This window comes from Prionailurus viverrinus, chromosome E3 (assembly GCF_022837055.1).
Source record: "Prionailurus viverrinus isolate Anna chromosome E3, UM_Priviv_1.0, whole genome shotgun sequence".
Lineage (NCBI taxonomy): Eukaryota > Metazoa > Chordata > Mammalia > Carnivora > Felidae > Prionailurus > Prionailurus viverrinus.
Genome location: NC_062576.1, coordinates 18,086,051 through 18,099,607, shown reverse-complemented (window position 1 = coordinate 18,099,607; position 13,557 = coordinate 18,086,051). Strand labels below are relative to the sequence as shown.

At 49.9% G+C, this 13,557-nt stretch overlaps 1 protein-coding gene across 5 annotated transcripts; it reads left to right on the top strand.

Annotated features, from left to right (window-relative positions):
• The first annotated feature begins 2,143 nt into the window (after positions 1–2,143).
• On the top strand, positions 2,144–12,019 carry ZNF771 (zinc finger protein 771). 5 transcript variants are annotated; one of them, XM_047838831.1, is made up of 4 exons: positions 2,144–2,159; positions 2,680–2,800; positions 3,450–3,612; positions 10,965–12,019. In XM_047838831.1, the coding sequence occupies exons 3-4, from the start codon at positions 3,472–3,474 to the stop codon at positions 11,775–11,777; spliced, it is 954 nt and encodes a 317-aa protein (XP_047694787.1). In that variant the 5' UTR covers positions 2,144–2,159; positions 2,680–2,800; positions 3,450–3,471; the 3' UTR covers positions 11,778–12,019. The 5 variants fall into 5 exon arrangements, with proteins under 5 accessions (XP_047694787.1, XP_047694785.1, XP_047694788.1 ...); XM_047838829.1 differs by having other exon boundaries at positions 2,145–2,159; positions 3,463–3,612; XM_047838832.1 differs by lacking the exon at positions 2,144–2,159 and having other exon boundaries at positions 2,669–2,800; positions 3,463–3,612.
• The last annotated feature ends 1,538 nt before the right edge of the window (positions 12,020–13,557 follow it).

Below are 13,557 nucleotides of genomic sequence, written 5' to 3'. Positions count from 1 at the left end.
AAGTCAGAACACTTCAAGCATTACTTTCCCCCACAAGCCTTCCCTGAACCTCCAGCCTGGGTTAGAATCTACTTATTCTCAATACTTAACACCTGCAGAACTTCTTGAGGCTAATTAGTCACTCAACAGCATTACCTACTGTGTGCTGGGTATGGGGGATAGGAGGATGAATAAGACAAAGTCTCTGCCCTCGGTTTCTATGCAGAAGATGGACGTTGGCCAAATAATTCCAAGTGTAGTAAGGACTCTACAGGAAGCAAACACACAGAAGAGAATCCTGCCCGATTCAAAGGCCTCGCCAAAGAAGTGGCAACTAGAAGCTAAGAAAGGGAGTGGGGGATAGGATAGGAGCTGGAGTCTTCTAGGCAGGAAGAAGAGTATGCACCAAGTCTTTGGGCACCCAAGAATTGAAGTAAAGTTCTAGTGAGTCTTAAGGCAAATAGTGAAATGCAGAGGGGTGAGGTGTAAGATGAAGCCTTTTCCAAATTGAACTTTCTACCCCACCCTCCCCCACCCCCGCCCCATCCTAACAGCAGCCTGGCACACAATAGGCCTCACTGAATACTTCGGTGAACGGTGTCCTTGAAACATGGTGGGCTCTTCATAGGAGTTTACAATCCCATAAACTGCTACTTCCTTGTCAATGTAGCAAACTCCCACTCATCTTTGAAGGTCCTTCACATTTTTCTCTTCAGCGAGGGCTGCACCCAATAACCACTCCCTTCCAAGGGGGTTATTCAGTTATTCACTCATCTTACTATGCTGCCGGAACACTTAAATACCTATTGTTTTCCCTTTCATATATGTATATGTATATGTATTCATATATATATATATATATATATATATATATATATATATATATATCACAATCTTTTTTTACTAGACTCTAAGATCCTCAAGCACAGAAACTAGATCTGAGTCCTGGTAAATGCTTGTACACATTTGTAGAGCAAATGGACAGAAGCCCTCTTTTTCCTTTTTCGCAAGCATCTATTCCAAAGCCTTCCCACAGGAGGAGACCCTGCCAGTGGTGACTTTCACTGTTCCCAGTGGAGTCTCCTCACTGACTTGAATCAGGGCAAGCAGGCCTTGCCTTTTGCTAGAAGTGGGGTTCCAGCCATAACCTGGCCCCTCCCTACCTCTTCTCCATCACTCATGTTAGATTTACCCTTTTGCTAACTCACTTGGCTCCAGTCACATAAACCGCTTTCTGTTCCTCAGATATGCCAAGCTTATTCTCACCTTAGGCCTCTGCAGTTCTGTCTCGAACACTTTTCCTCCAGATTTTCAAATGGCTAATCCTTTCTCCCCATTCAAGATTCATCTCAAGTATTATTTCCTCAGAGATGCTCCCCCTATCCACATGAAAGAAACCCCCAATCACAGCCACACTCTCTACTAAATTATCTTGTTGACTTACTTGCTTACCATTTTTACACTCTTAAAAGCTCCATAGCAGCCAAGATTTTTGTCCGTTTTGTTCACTACTGCATCTCCAATACCCAGAATGGTGCCAGGCATGTAATAGAGCCCAAGAAATACTTGATAAGAGAATGAACACAACCAAAGTGGGTCTTGGTGATCTTGAGTGTGAGTATCCAGGCACACTTTCTCTGAGGAAGAACAAAAGTTTACCAGATGTAATCCCAACTTCCAAATTATGCCCTGGCCTCTGAAGACTGAGACTCAGGTTTGAGTCCTAGCTCTGCCACCAGCTTCCCCACGTAACTTCATTTCTGAAAGATAATTTGGTGAAATCGAAAGGACGTGAGCTTTGGAATCTGGTACTTACCAGCTATGTGACTTTGAGTAAATCATTTAAGTTATCTAAGCTTTTGTTCTTTCGTTTGTCAGAGGGAGACATTATTATTGATTCCCACTGGACTGATATATAAAGAGACATAAGGATTATAAGCAATTACTGAATGTTAGTTCTCTTTTCTTTCCTTTCTGAATCTTAGTTCCCCCGTTCGTAGAATGGGAGAATTAAGTATCTTTTTCAGAAGTGGGAAATACAGCTCTTCATACAAAATATCTTAGTTTTTAAAATTTTTATTTATTTTTGTATGTAGGCTTCACACGCAGCAGAGAGCTTGAATCGAGACCTTGAGAAGCTGAGATCAAGAGTCGGAGGCCTAACCAACTGAGCCACCCAGGTGCCCCCATAAAATACCTCAATTCTTAAATGTGGCAAATTAAAATGTGTAAAAGACCTGTATTTTTTAAAACTAATTTTTTTTTTAAAAAGTAAAAACACCCTGAGAGTCAAACAAGATACTTCTGTGGACTGGGTTTGACCCGTGGGACTACTAATTTCCCACTTAGGCTATTACTTGTCAGGGACGCTATGCGAATTCTTACTGTATAACTTACGCAAATCGGTTTTATCTCCCTCAAGTTCTGATAGCTGATCTGTAAAATGGACCCACCTTTGTGCAGATCAAAGATCATGTGTGTAAAACACTTAGCATAATGCCGGCGCATAGTAGGCACGCCACACCCTAGGTGGGTGCGGTAGCTTGGGTGGCTGTTGATTTGCGAAGTACATATTCAAGGGGCAAGACATCCCAGACACCAGGAGACTGGGAGGGCGACGCCGGGAAAGGAGAAAAAATAGGAGAGGAGGAAAAAAGAGGGAAGGGAAGAGGTGAGCAGGCAACCGGGTCCGCCCTCCAGGCGGGGCGCCAGCGAGAGGCCCAGGCCGGGGCGGGAGCGCACGTGGCCTATTTTGGGCGGAGCAGACGCGCTTGGCCGCAGCGGAGATCTCCGAGGCGGCCACAGGAGACGATCCTTGAAGGTAGGTAACAACTGGACTGCGAAGACCTTGGACGCCGGGATGGGGTGGCCGGGGGTTCCTGGGAGTTGGGGTACAGCGGAGGGCGCCAGATCTGGGCTCGCCACCCTCCCGGGGCAGTTCTGGCCGGACGCCTGGGTCCTCTGGGCCCCTCCTCCTCGTGGGCGGGGTTAGGTGACTTGACCAATGACTGGCCGTCTGCGAGGCCCCGCCCCACCCCGCCCCCGGAGCCGCGGCCTCGCAGAGTGCCCAACCGCCCGGCGCCCTGGCCAGGGGCTGTGCGAGCGCCGAATCTGCGGCTGGTGAGTGCGCACCCCACCGGGGTCTCCGCCCCGATCCCGCCCCCAGACCATGCCCTAGAGCTTAGGGCCTCTGGCCCAGACGCGGGGGAGTGACTCAGCGTGGGGAGGGTGCCGACTTGCTGGGGCTGGAGATTCGTACTGCACAGGGCCTTGAATGCCGGGATGAGTGGGGAGAACGAGTGTCTTCGGAGCTGGTCCTGGGGCGTGGGGCTGGGCTGGGCTGGGTGGAGGGAAGAGGGCAGACCCAGAGACCAGGGCAGAGCGGGAGAAGCCCAGGCTTCACCGACTTGCTGGGGTCAGGGCCACGGGGCGGGGTGGGAGTGGGTGCAAGTCCTGAGCTTTTGACCCAGCCCCTCACCCCAGAACACCAAGATGCCTGGTGAACAGCAGACAGAGGAGGAGGAAGAGGAAGAGATGCAAGAGGAGATGGTGCTGCTGGTGAAGGGTGAGGAAGATGAGGGTGAGGAGAAATATGAGGTGGTGAAACTCAAGATCCCCATGGACAACAAGGAGGTACGTGTCCCACACCAGGGGGCCTGGTTTCTCTTATGTCTGGTCGGGTCCAGCCACCCTCAGACAAACCATCAATCCAGCCTAAACTTTTCTCTGCATCTTAGACCTAGAATCTCAAGTTGGTGGCCCATCCTTCTGCTCTATTGCCCATGCTGCCATCATACAGATGTCACACTTGCTCTGCCAGGCTCTGTGCTGGGTGCTGGACAGGGAATGCTCTCCTTGGTTCCCCCGGTTCCCCGTGGAGCTCGAGGACGAGCGGGATTAAACTGACAAGTAACCACACAGCTACAATCCCGTGTGATGGGTGCAGGCACAGGAGGTGTGGAAGTCCAGAGCTGGGAAATTAATGCACACTTAGGGGTGAGGAGGGGGTGGGTGGTTAGGTAGGCAACAGCATTAGGAACACCTGACTCTTAGTAGCATTTGCTATGCACCAGACACTGTTCTAAGTACCGCAAATCTGTACCGTAGTTAGGATTTGTTCCATTTCACAGGTGAGGAAACTGAGGCCCAGGAAACTGGATGGTTTGGTGACTGGCCCAAGGTCTCAAAGTTAGGAAAGGGATAGCTTAGCTGAGGCCAGTGGGGGTCTGAGATTTAAAAGGAATGGCCCCTTACGTGGCCCAGGGGAGTGGGTGGGGCACTGGGAGAAGGGAAGGCACTGGGAGAAGTAGTTCAATCAGGCTGTAGCATGGATGAGAGTAGGGTGGCTGGCAGCCTGGGGCGGGGGAACCTCTGGTTTTACCCTGAGGGTTTTGAAGGTTTAAAGAAAGGAATTTTAAGGAGATCTCAATATGAGTTAGATTTCCCCACTGGAGATCCTAACTGCCACCAGGTATATATTTCCAGTTCCAGAACCCTAGAACTCTCACCCCAAGCCAGAGGAGCCCTGAGTCCAACTGGAGGGCTCCTGTTGGGCGGGGTTTCTGGGCCCAGGCTCCCTCTCATTTCGTTCTGCTAGGGGCCAGTTCTCTGGGAAAGACAGTTCTGCTGCCCCCTAGTGGGTGTGGTGGGCCTTAGGGGGCGGGGGCTGGCTGCTTTGGCAACTGCTTCCAGTCAAAATAACTGTTTAGTTCCGTTTTCCTCAGGCCTCCTTTGGCCTGTCATCCTAGTTCAGCCTGTGTCTTCTGGCTCTGTGGATCCCCTCATCTGCACCTTTGGCCTATAATTTAAGACCCCAGACTCCAGGGCTTGGTGTAGACTTCCAACTCTATCACTTTCCAGCTGTGTGACCTTGGGCAAGCTTCTTAACCTCTTTGTGGCTCAGTTTCCTCATTTGTAAAAGGGAGATCATAACAGCACTCACTTCCTGAGGTTGTGGGGACTAAGTGAGTTAATACATGTAAAGAGTCAGAACTGTGTCTGGTGCATAATAAACACGACGTAAGTATATGCTGCTGACATTCATTCTTCTCCCTGGGGTTCAGGACCGGACACTAGGTATCCTTTTGGAGATGTTTCAAGTCCTTTCTATCAAAGAACTTTGTGGGCTGAAACCTGGGGCTGGGGCGGACAGAGAAGCCAATGGAGGCCTAGACAGAGGACGGAGAGCAGACAACTCAAGGCAATGGGGAAGGCTTCAGGGAGATGACTTGGTCCTTCAAGACTTGGTGATTGGTAAATGGAGGAGGAGAAAGGCCTCCCAGAAGGAAATAGCAAATCCAAAGGTTCAGAGGAGACGAGGCCAGAGAAGTAAGCGGAGCCAAAGTGTAAAAGGCATTGGAAGCCAACATAGAAATTTAGACATAGTCTCAAATCGGAGGAGGGACATGAGTGATTTTCTCTTTAGAAGAAACACTGGCTGCCGTGGGGTAGGTACAAAGCCAGGTAAGGCTGCTCAGGTTTTGACAGCAATGGGGAAAAGAGGGAGAGAAGGGGACATTTGTGAATCCTGATTGGACTGGCTGGAGGTAAGGATGAGGATATGGGGAGTGGGCATGTCTAGTCGTCAAAGGTATGTAGGGCTAGACTCTAAATGGTATCATGTAGCAGTGAAAAGCATTGGTTCCAATCCTAACTGCCAGTCACCAGCTTTGCCTTGGCTTTCTCGTCTGTATAGAGGAGTCATGAGAGTTAAAATCCTTGACTGCCCACCTGAAAGGTATCATCTGGGTTACTGGATTTGGGGGGGTGGCGGGGGTTGGGATTGAGGATGACACACAGACATCCCACGAACTGTGCCCGCAGCATAGCTCATTAACTTGCTGTGTGGTCTCCCTGAGTCTCAGTTTCTATGAAATAGTGACCTCAAAAGCTCTTCCCAGTGCTAACATTCTGTGACTCTTAGCTATCACCCAGGCTCATGGCCAGTCATTGTCCAAAATAGGCCTTAATTATGCTGCACTCAGGGCCTGGAGTATCCTGTCACTGCCCATCAAAATCCAATCTATCTTTAATGAATAGAAAAGATTTTCTCAGAGGGCTCTATGCACATCCAATCCTCTCTCTCTTTGCTTAAACCCTTGAGTGGTTTTCTGTTTCCTTCAGGATAAAGTCTCAGCTCCCTAAGCCTGGCATTCAGAGCTCCTCACCATCTGACCTCATGTCCTGGCTTATCTCTAATCACTCAGCTCCTATCCCAAGCCCTGACTTCAAACACACCTGACCCTTTCTCATCTCTAAGACTTTGTCCAGATGGTCTTTCAGCCTGTAAACCCCTCTTCACCTTTTCTACCTGTTTTCTTCGGGAGCTGCTCTTGTCTCTTCTAGATCAGATTTCTTAACTTTTAACATGCATACAAATCACCTGGTGATCTTGTTAAAATGGAGATTTTGATTCTGCAGGTCTGGGGTGGGACTTGAGAGTCTGCATTTCCTTCTTTCTTGTTCTTTTTTTTTTTTAATATATTGTTTTTTAACGTTTATTCACTTTTGAGAGAGACAGAGACAGAGACAGAGTGAGAGCGGGCCAAGGGCAGAGAGAGGGGGTCACAGAATCCAAAGCAGGCTCCAGACTCTGAGCTGTCAGCCCAAAGCCTGATGTGGGGCTCGAACCCAGGAACTGTGAGATCATGACCTGAGCTGAAGTCAGACACCCAACTGACTGAGCCACCCAGGCACCCCATCTTTTTTTTTTTTTTTACTCTTTATTTTCGAGAAAGAGACAGACAGAGCATGAGTGGGGGAGGGGCAGAAAGGGAGACACAGAATCCGAAGCAGGCTCCAGGTTCTGAGCTGTCAGCAGAGCCCGACGCAGGGCTCAAACTCAGGATATGTAAGATCATGACCTGAGCCAAAGTCGGGCGTTTAACCACCGAGCCACCCAGGGGCCCCAAGATTCTGCATTTCTAACAAATTCCTAGTGATGCTGATGTTGATCTGTGGACCACAGTTCCTGTAGCTAGGAGCAAGAGGATAGGGTCTTATTTTATACTTTGTACCAAAAAGAGGGGAGATTCTGATTGCTAAAAGAGTCCAGGGGAGGGAGACAAGCTGTGCAGATGATCTCAAACTTGTCAGTGAGATAGAATGGGATCATGGCAGAGAAGAGGTATTTTGGATGATGACAGACTTTCAGTTCAAATCCTGGCTCTGCCATTGATTAGCCGTGTGGCCTCGGGTAATCACTTTACTGCCGAGTCTTATTTCCTTACTCAGAAACGGAGCAGATGATACCTAACCCAAAAGGTTGTGAGAGTTTAAAATGAGAACATGGATGAAAAGCACTTAGCACAGTTCCTGGCACATAGTGAACGCTCAGTGAATGGTAGTAGTTGTTGTTGTTGTTGTTGTTGTTAATTAGGAAAGTAAAGGCTGAGGAGAATATGAATTTTAAAAAGTGATTAAAAAAAATACTTAAGCAAGGGGGCGCCTGGTGGCTCTGTCAGTTAAGCATCTGACCTCGGCTCAGGTCATGATCTCACGGCTTGTGGGTTCGAGCCCCGCATCGGGTTCTCGGAGCCTGGAGCCTGCTTCGGATTCTGCGTCTCCCTCTCTTTCTCTGCCCCTCCCCTGCTCACACTCTGTCTGTCTGTCTGTCTGTCTCTCAAAAAATGAAGAAACATTTTAAAAGTTTAAAAAAAAATACTTAAGCAGGAAGACAAAAATCACAAACTTCAGCTACCTGGATTTTCATATTATTATATTTGTCTCCTCATAGTACCCTCTTGTTAGAGTGCAAATGCCATTCTAATGTCTAAGTCTACTAGTTGCAGAATTAAAGGCATGGAAGGACCTTTAATGATCCCCTGGTCTGGTACTGGCCAAGCCTCAGTGACCTGTGTGTCACTCACCTGTTGTGCTCATTTATGTACTCTTTTCTTCCGATAGATTCACATCATTTTGTTAAATGAATCTGCCTTCATCTAAACAATAATGCTGATGGAATCGTGGATTTCATGTGATCTACTGTTTTTCTAATGTCCATGAAAATGAATACACAATGGTTATAAGATAGTTTCCCTACATAACACCTAGAGTACTCTTGCACGTACGGGGTGTGCATCCCTCAAGTTGGGAAATTTTTATCTCACCTAGCCTACCCCGCCTTCCTTGGGACACTGAGGCGGGGGAAGGAAGTGACTTGCTTGGGGTCTTAATGAGCTAGACCCTACCTGTCTTACCAAGATTCTTCCTGGAGGGCTCCTGGCTGGCTCTGTCAGTAGAGCATGTGACTCTTGATCTCAGGGTCATGAGTTTGAGGCCCCCGTTGGATGTAGAGATTACTTAAAAAAAAGAAAAGAAAAAAAATTCTTTCTGGGGCCCTGAGTCCTTAAGCTGGCAATACTAAGGTTACTCATGTGAAGATTTCCTTTCACCTGAGTCAGTGAGCCCAGCATAAGAAAGCCCTCAGGCTGGTCAGTCATCTTATAGAAGGGTGCCAAAGAAAAAATGGGCCCCCAAAATGTAAATATAATGAGAAAAATTCTCTCCACAATGGCCGACATGTTTAAACAAACACAACAGATGTCAAAACCAGGGCAAGACTGGAAAGTATGACCTTGAATTCAGACTGTGCCAAATCTGCTGTGCGGAGTTTCTTGATTTAAAGTATCAAGTTGTATTTTAACCTCGAATCCCTCTTGGAGAGCACCAGAGGCTTGGAGTCCAGCCTCTGTCACGTCTTGGCTGTTCTAGTACAGGGAAGCAATGTAGCCTACTGGTTAAGGGCGAGTGCTCTACAGTCAGTCCTGACTCCCTCTGGCTTTGTGAATCTGATCTCAATGAGCCTCTCTGTTTTCTCAACTATCAAAAGATAACACCCAATTCAAGGGGATGACAGGAAGACTTAATACAATAATGTACATAAAGTAGCACTGTCAAAGCCTTAACTGTATCGCTATCACTGTTATCATTATATGTATGTTTAAACCAGAATTCCCATGGCTGATCATTAATTTCCCAAACTGCCTTGTTTTCCAGTTTCTGAGTTGGTTACAGAAAAGCCACTGACTATTTACAAAGGATCTTGAAGGACCTGAAGTTGCTATCCTTGCACTTCAGAAAGAAAAGAGCCTCACTGTTCTTGTCACTCACCCTTTTAAGAGAGTTTCTTTATCTATAAAGTGAGAATAGTAGTAACTACTTTGTGGAGATTGAATATGGGGAGCAGCTAACACTTTCTTGTCCTTAATATGTGCCAGGTATTTCATTTGGTCATGAATTAATGTGCCTGTTTGGTTCATGGTAGGTGCTCAATACCACTTCTGCTGGGGTGAGCATTCTCTTTTTTCTTTTTTAATTTTTTTAAATGTTTTACTTACTTTTGAGACAGAGACAGAGCATGAGCAGGGGAGGGGCACAGAGAGAGGGAGACACAGAATCTGAAGCAGGCTCCAGGCTCCAAGCTGTCACCACAGGGCCCGACGCGGGGCTCAAACTCACAAGCCGCGAGATCATGACCTGACCCGAAGTCGGACGCTTAACCGACTGAGCCACCCAGGTGCCCCACATTCTCTTTTCTAAGGAGGGAATAATGTGCCCCCAGTATTCCCCTTCACTCCGCTGTTAGTAAAAAGTTTTCTCTTCACCTGCCTCTTACAAAGCATTTCTTCTGATTTTATCTCTGGAGGCTCAGACCTCATGAAACTGGCTCATTTTCAAAACTTTCCACTTCAGGCCTTGCCTTCACAGCTTAAAAAATGATAGGTGCTTGCTCTGAAAAGTTTATTAAAGAGCCTGGACTTGGTCCTGGCCTGGCTTCTAAGACACCATACCATGCCTTCCTGGCTCTCCTGCCTCACTGACTGCTCCCGTTCAGCCTTCTTTGCTAGCTGATCACCTTGCTGCCTCAGGTTCTCTCTCCCCATTCCTGGGGTGATCTCATCCAGACTCAGCTTTAAAAACCATCTATAGGCTGCCGGCTTCCCAATTAACATCTCCAAGCATAGGCTTCTTTCTTGAGCTCCAGATGTGTCAAGGAGAACCGCAGATATGCTCCAGAACAGATTTCACCTACCGCCTTGCTCCAACCGCCCTCATCTCTGTAGATGGCCACCCCACTTTTGCAGTGGCCAAACTCAAAATCTGGGCGGAGTCATTTTGACCCCTCTCTTTCATTATACCTCAGAGCCAATCTATTGTCAAATCTGTGGTCTTCAACTACACGATATACCCAGAAGCAGGCCACTTCCACTTTCCACCTGTCACCTGGGTGTGAGCCACCGTCTTCCGAGACGGCTGCAGTATAGTGGCCTCCTCTCTGGGCTCCTGCTTCTGCCCTCTCCCCTCCTTGCTTCTGTTCTCAACGCCAGCAACCTGAGTCTGATCTGTTCAGGTCCCTGCTCCCAATCATCTGACATCTCCTCTTTTGGTTCCCCATCTCATTCATATTACTTGACCCTAAGCTGAGAGAGTCCCAGCAAGACCATCCCATTCATCACTCTGCCCCTCAAGCATTCTGCCCTAGGCACTTTTTCTTGCCCTTCGTGGAACTCAACAGGCAGACCCCCTGCAGGGCCTTGCTTCCTTGTGTAGCCTGTTCTGTCACCTTCTTTAGGTCCCTCTGCTCACGTTTTATCAGTAAGGTTTCTTAACAATCCTATTTAAATGAAGCCTCCCCCTCCCTGCCCCAATGCCAGCAACTTCTTATCTATTCTCCCTGTAGCGGGACTTTTAAAATTTTAATGTTGAATCCCCAGTGCCTAAACATAGCCCGGCATATCTTAAGCACTCAATAAATATTTGTCGAATTAATAACAAAGAGCTTGAGTATCACTAGGCCTTGTGATACGTGCGTTAACATACTGTCTCATTTAAAGCGCACAACCGTCCCGAGGCGGGCACCGTTGCTTTTTCAGTTTTACAACGGGGAACTGAAAGGCTGCGGCTTGCGGAGACCCGGGTCTCCGGCTCCCGCCGCCCGCAGTCAGGGCTGACGTCTCCCCCCCCCCCCCCCTCTCTCCCCGCAGGTCCCGAGCGAGGCGCCAGCGCCGTCGGCCGACCCGGCGCGCCCACACGCGTGCCCGGACTGCGGCCGCGCCTTCGCGCGCCGCTCCACGCTGGCGAAGCACGCACGCACGCACACGGGCGAGCGGCCCTTCGCGTGCACCGAGTGCGGCCGGCGCTTCTCACAGAAGTCGGCACTGACCAAACACGGCCGCACGCACACGGGCGAGCGGCCCTACGAGTGCCCCGAGTGCGACAAGCGCTTCTCGGCCGCCTCGAACCTGCGGCAGCATCGGCGGCGCCACACCGGCGAGAAGCCGTACGCATGCGCGCACTGCGGACGCCGCTTCGCGCAGAGCTCCAACTACGCACAGCACCTGCGCGTGCACACGGGCGAGAAGCCGTACGCGTGCCCGGACTGCGGACGCGCCTTCGGCGGCAGCTCGTGCCTGGCGCGCCACCGACGCACGCACACGGGCGAGAGGCCGTACGCCTGCGCCGACTGCGGCACGCGCTTCGCTCAGAGTTCGGCTCTGGCCAAGCACCGACGTGTGCACACCGGGGAGAAGCCGCACCGGTGCGCCGTCTGCGGCCGCCGCTTCGGCCACCGCTCCAACCTGGCGGAGCATGCGCGCACGCACACAGGGGAGCGGCCCTACCCGTGCGCCGAATGCGGCCGGCGCTTCCGCCTCAGCTCGCACTTCATCCGTCACCGTCGCGCGCACATGCGGCGTCGTCTCTATATCTGCGCTGGTTGCGGCCGGGACTTCAAGCTACCCCCTGGCGCCACGGCCGCCACTGCCACCGAGCGCTGCCCAGAGTGCGAGGGCAGCTGAGCCGCCGTTCTCGTCCCTGTGGGGCTGCTAGCGTCCGGCTGGGGGCAGGGACACGCAGGGACCCCTACCTGGGGCTGCATTACCCTGGATCTCCCCGCCCCACTGGGAAAGGGGTGGGACAGCAGGCCTGACTGCCTTGGAACTGGGAGGCCGGGAGAACGCCCTACTGCGATCCCAGGAAGCAGTGCCCACTCCCTCTCACTACAACCCCTTGGCCCGTGTTAGTGAATAAAGTATTAAATCCTCACCCCACCCGTGCCTGTGAGTGAGGTGAGGGAGGGGAGGAGGAAAGTTGGGGTTTTCCCCAGGCTTGAGTGATATGAATGAGTTACCATGGAGCCAAGTGAGGCTATAAGCCCAAAAGGATTTCTTGCACCGGCTTTACGTGGGGCGGGGGGGGGATTGGCCCTTGATTGTGCTCATAACTTCAGGTCTGGAAGGGTGCACAAATCCTGCACATTCTGATCAAACAGCCACTGCATTCGTTGGTGAGCAGGCATGAACTTCAGTCTAGGAGAGATCGGCTGATTTCATTTCTTAGCTTGGATGATGGGGCAGAGTCAGAGATGAGGGCACAGGATGAGGAGCAGGGCAGGAATTGTGACAATGGTTACGCCCCAGTCTGGACATGTTGAGGGTGAAGTGAACGCAGAGGGGTCAGAGAGGTGATTGGAAATAGTAGTTTGGGGATATCAGGTCTGGAGTGGATGAGAAGGTACCCAAGAAGAGTTCGTGAAAGGGCAGCCACAGCTAGAAAGAAAACCAGAAGTGTCTCGTCCGGAAAATCTAGAGGAAAGTGTTTCATGGAGGGAGTGGTCAGCTCTCTTAGATGCTGTATTTGTAGCTCCGGGAAAGTGGTGAGAAGAGGCGTGGGGGTGAAAGCCATCCTTGAGTGGGTTAGAGTATAAATAGGAGAATGAGGAAGCCCAGCGGATGGGTGTAGACAATCCATTTTAAGAGGCTTGGCTGTGAAAAGCAAGAGCGCAGTGGCTGGAGATTTGTTGGGGTTTTGTCAATAGGAAAGAGACTCGATGATGCTTTATATCTGCTAGTGGAAAGGAAGGGAAGTTGCTTACGTAGAGGAGATAGGAGAGAACTCACCATGGAGAGGGTATGTGATAAGAGATCAATCAGTAAGGATGAGAGTCCTGCTGTCACTGGTAGGGAGGAAAGGTGGGTTTGGGAACACAAAGCTGAAGCGGTTCCAATCTGGATTGTGTTTTACCTGGCAAGTAAGAGGTCACTGGTTAAAGGAGTGAGGTCATCAGTAAAAGGAATGCCTTATTTTGCTGATGTGGAAATGGCTCGTAGGGACAGCAAAAATAGTTTAAACGTTGTTTTTTTTTTTTCCCCCAGCATTACTCTGCACTGTGAGGGAGGCAGGCTGTGGGTATCCCAGAAAGGGAAGTGATGTGCCCGAGGTCACACAACGGGTAAATCATACACACCCAACACTATCTTTAGGTATACAAGTAGAAATTGGCCTTAGGAGGATGGGAGGAGGCAAGAGACCCTCTCCAAGAGGAGGGGGATCCCTGTGATGGGGGCCCACAAAGAGGGGCATTCGGCTCTCACAGGGCTGGGGTCCTGATGGACAGGGATGGGTTTTAGGCCCAGCTCCAACTTAACTGTTGACATTTCCTGCTCTGGAGGCCTGAAAATTCTGAGTTGAAAAAGCAAACAGGTAACTGCAGACTTGGAAGGTCCCTGCTATGTGCCAGGCACTGTCCTAAGCACTCTACTTAAAATAGCTTACTTAAACCTTACAGCCCAATGAGGT

What these genes read in the sequence shown, in the direction of transcription:
- ZNF771 (XM_047838828.1), top strand. Translation starts at nt 2,984, where the DNA reads ATGACTGGCCGTCTGCGAGGCCCCGCCCCACCCCGCCCCCGGAGCCGC. An exon ending in GAGCGCCGAATCTGCGGCTG is followed by an intron (nt 3,100 to 3,449) that starts GTGAGTGCGCAC and finishes CTTTTGACCCAG; the next exon opens with CCCCTCACCCCAGAACACCA. An exon ending in TCCCCATGGACAACAAGGAG is followed by an intron (nt 3,613 to 10,964) that starts GTACGTGTCCCA and finishes CTCTCCCCGCAG; the next exon opens with GTCCCGAGCGAGGCGCCAGC.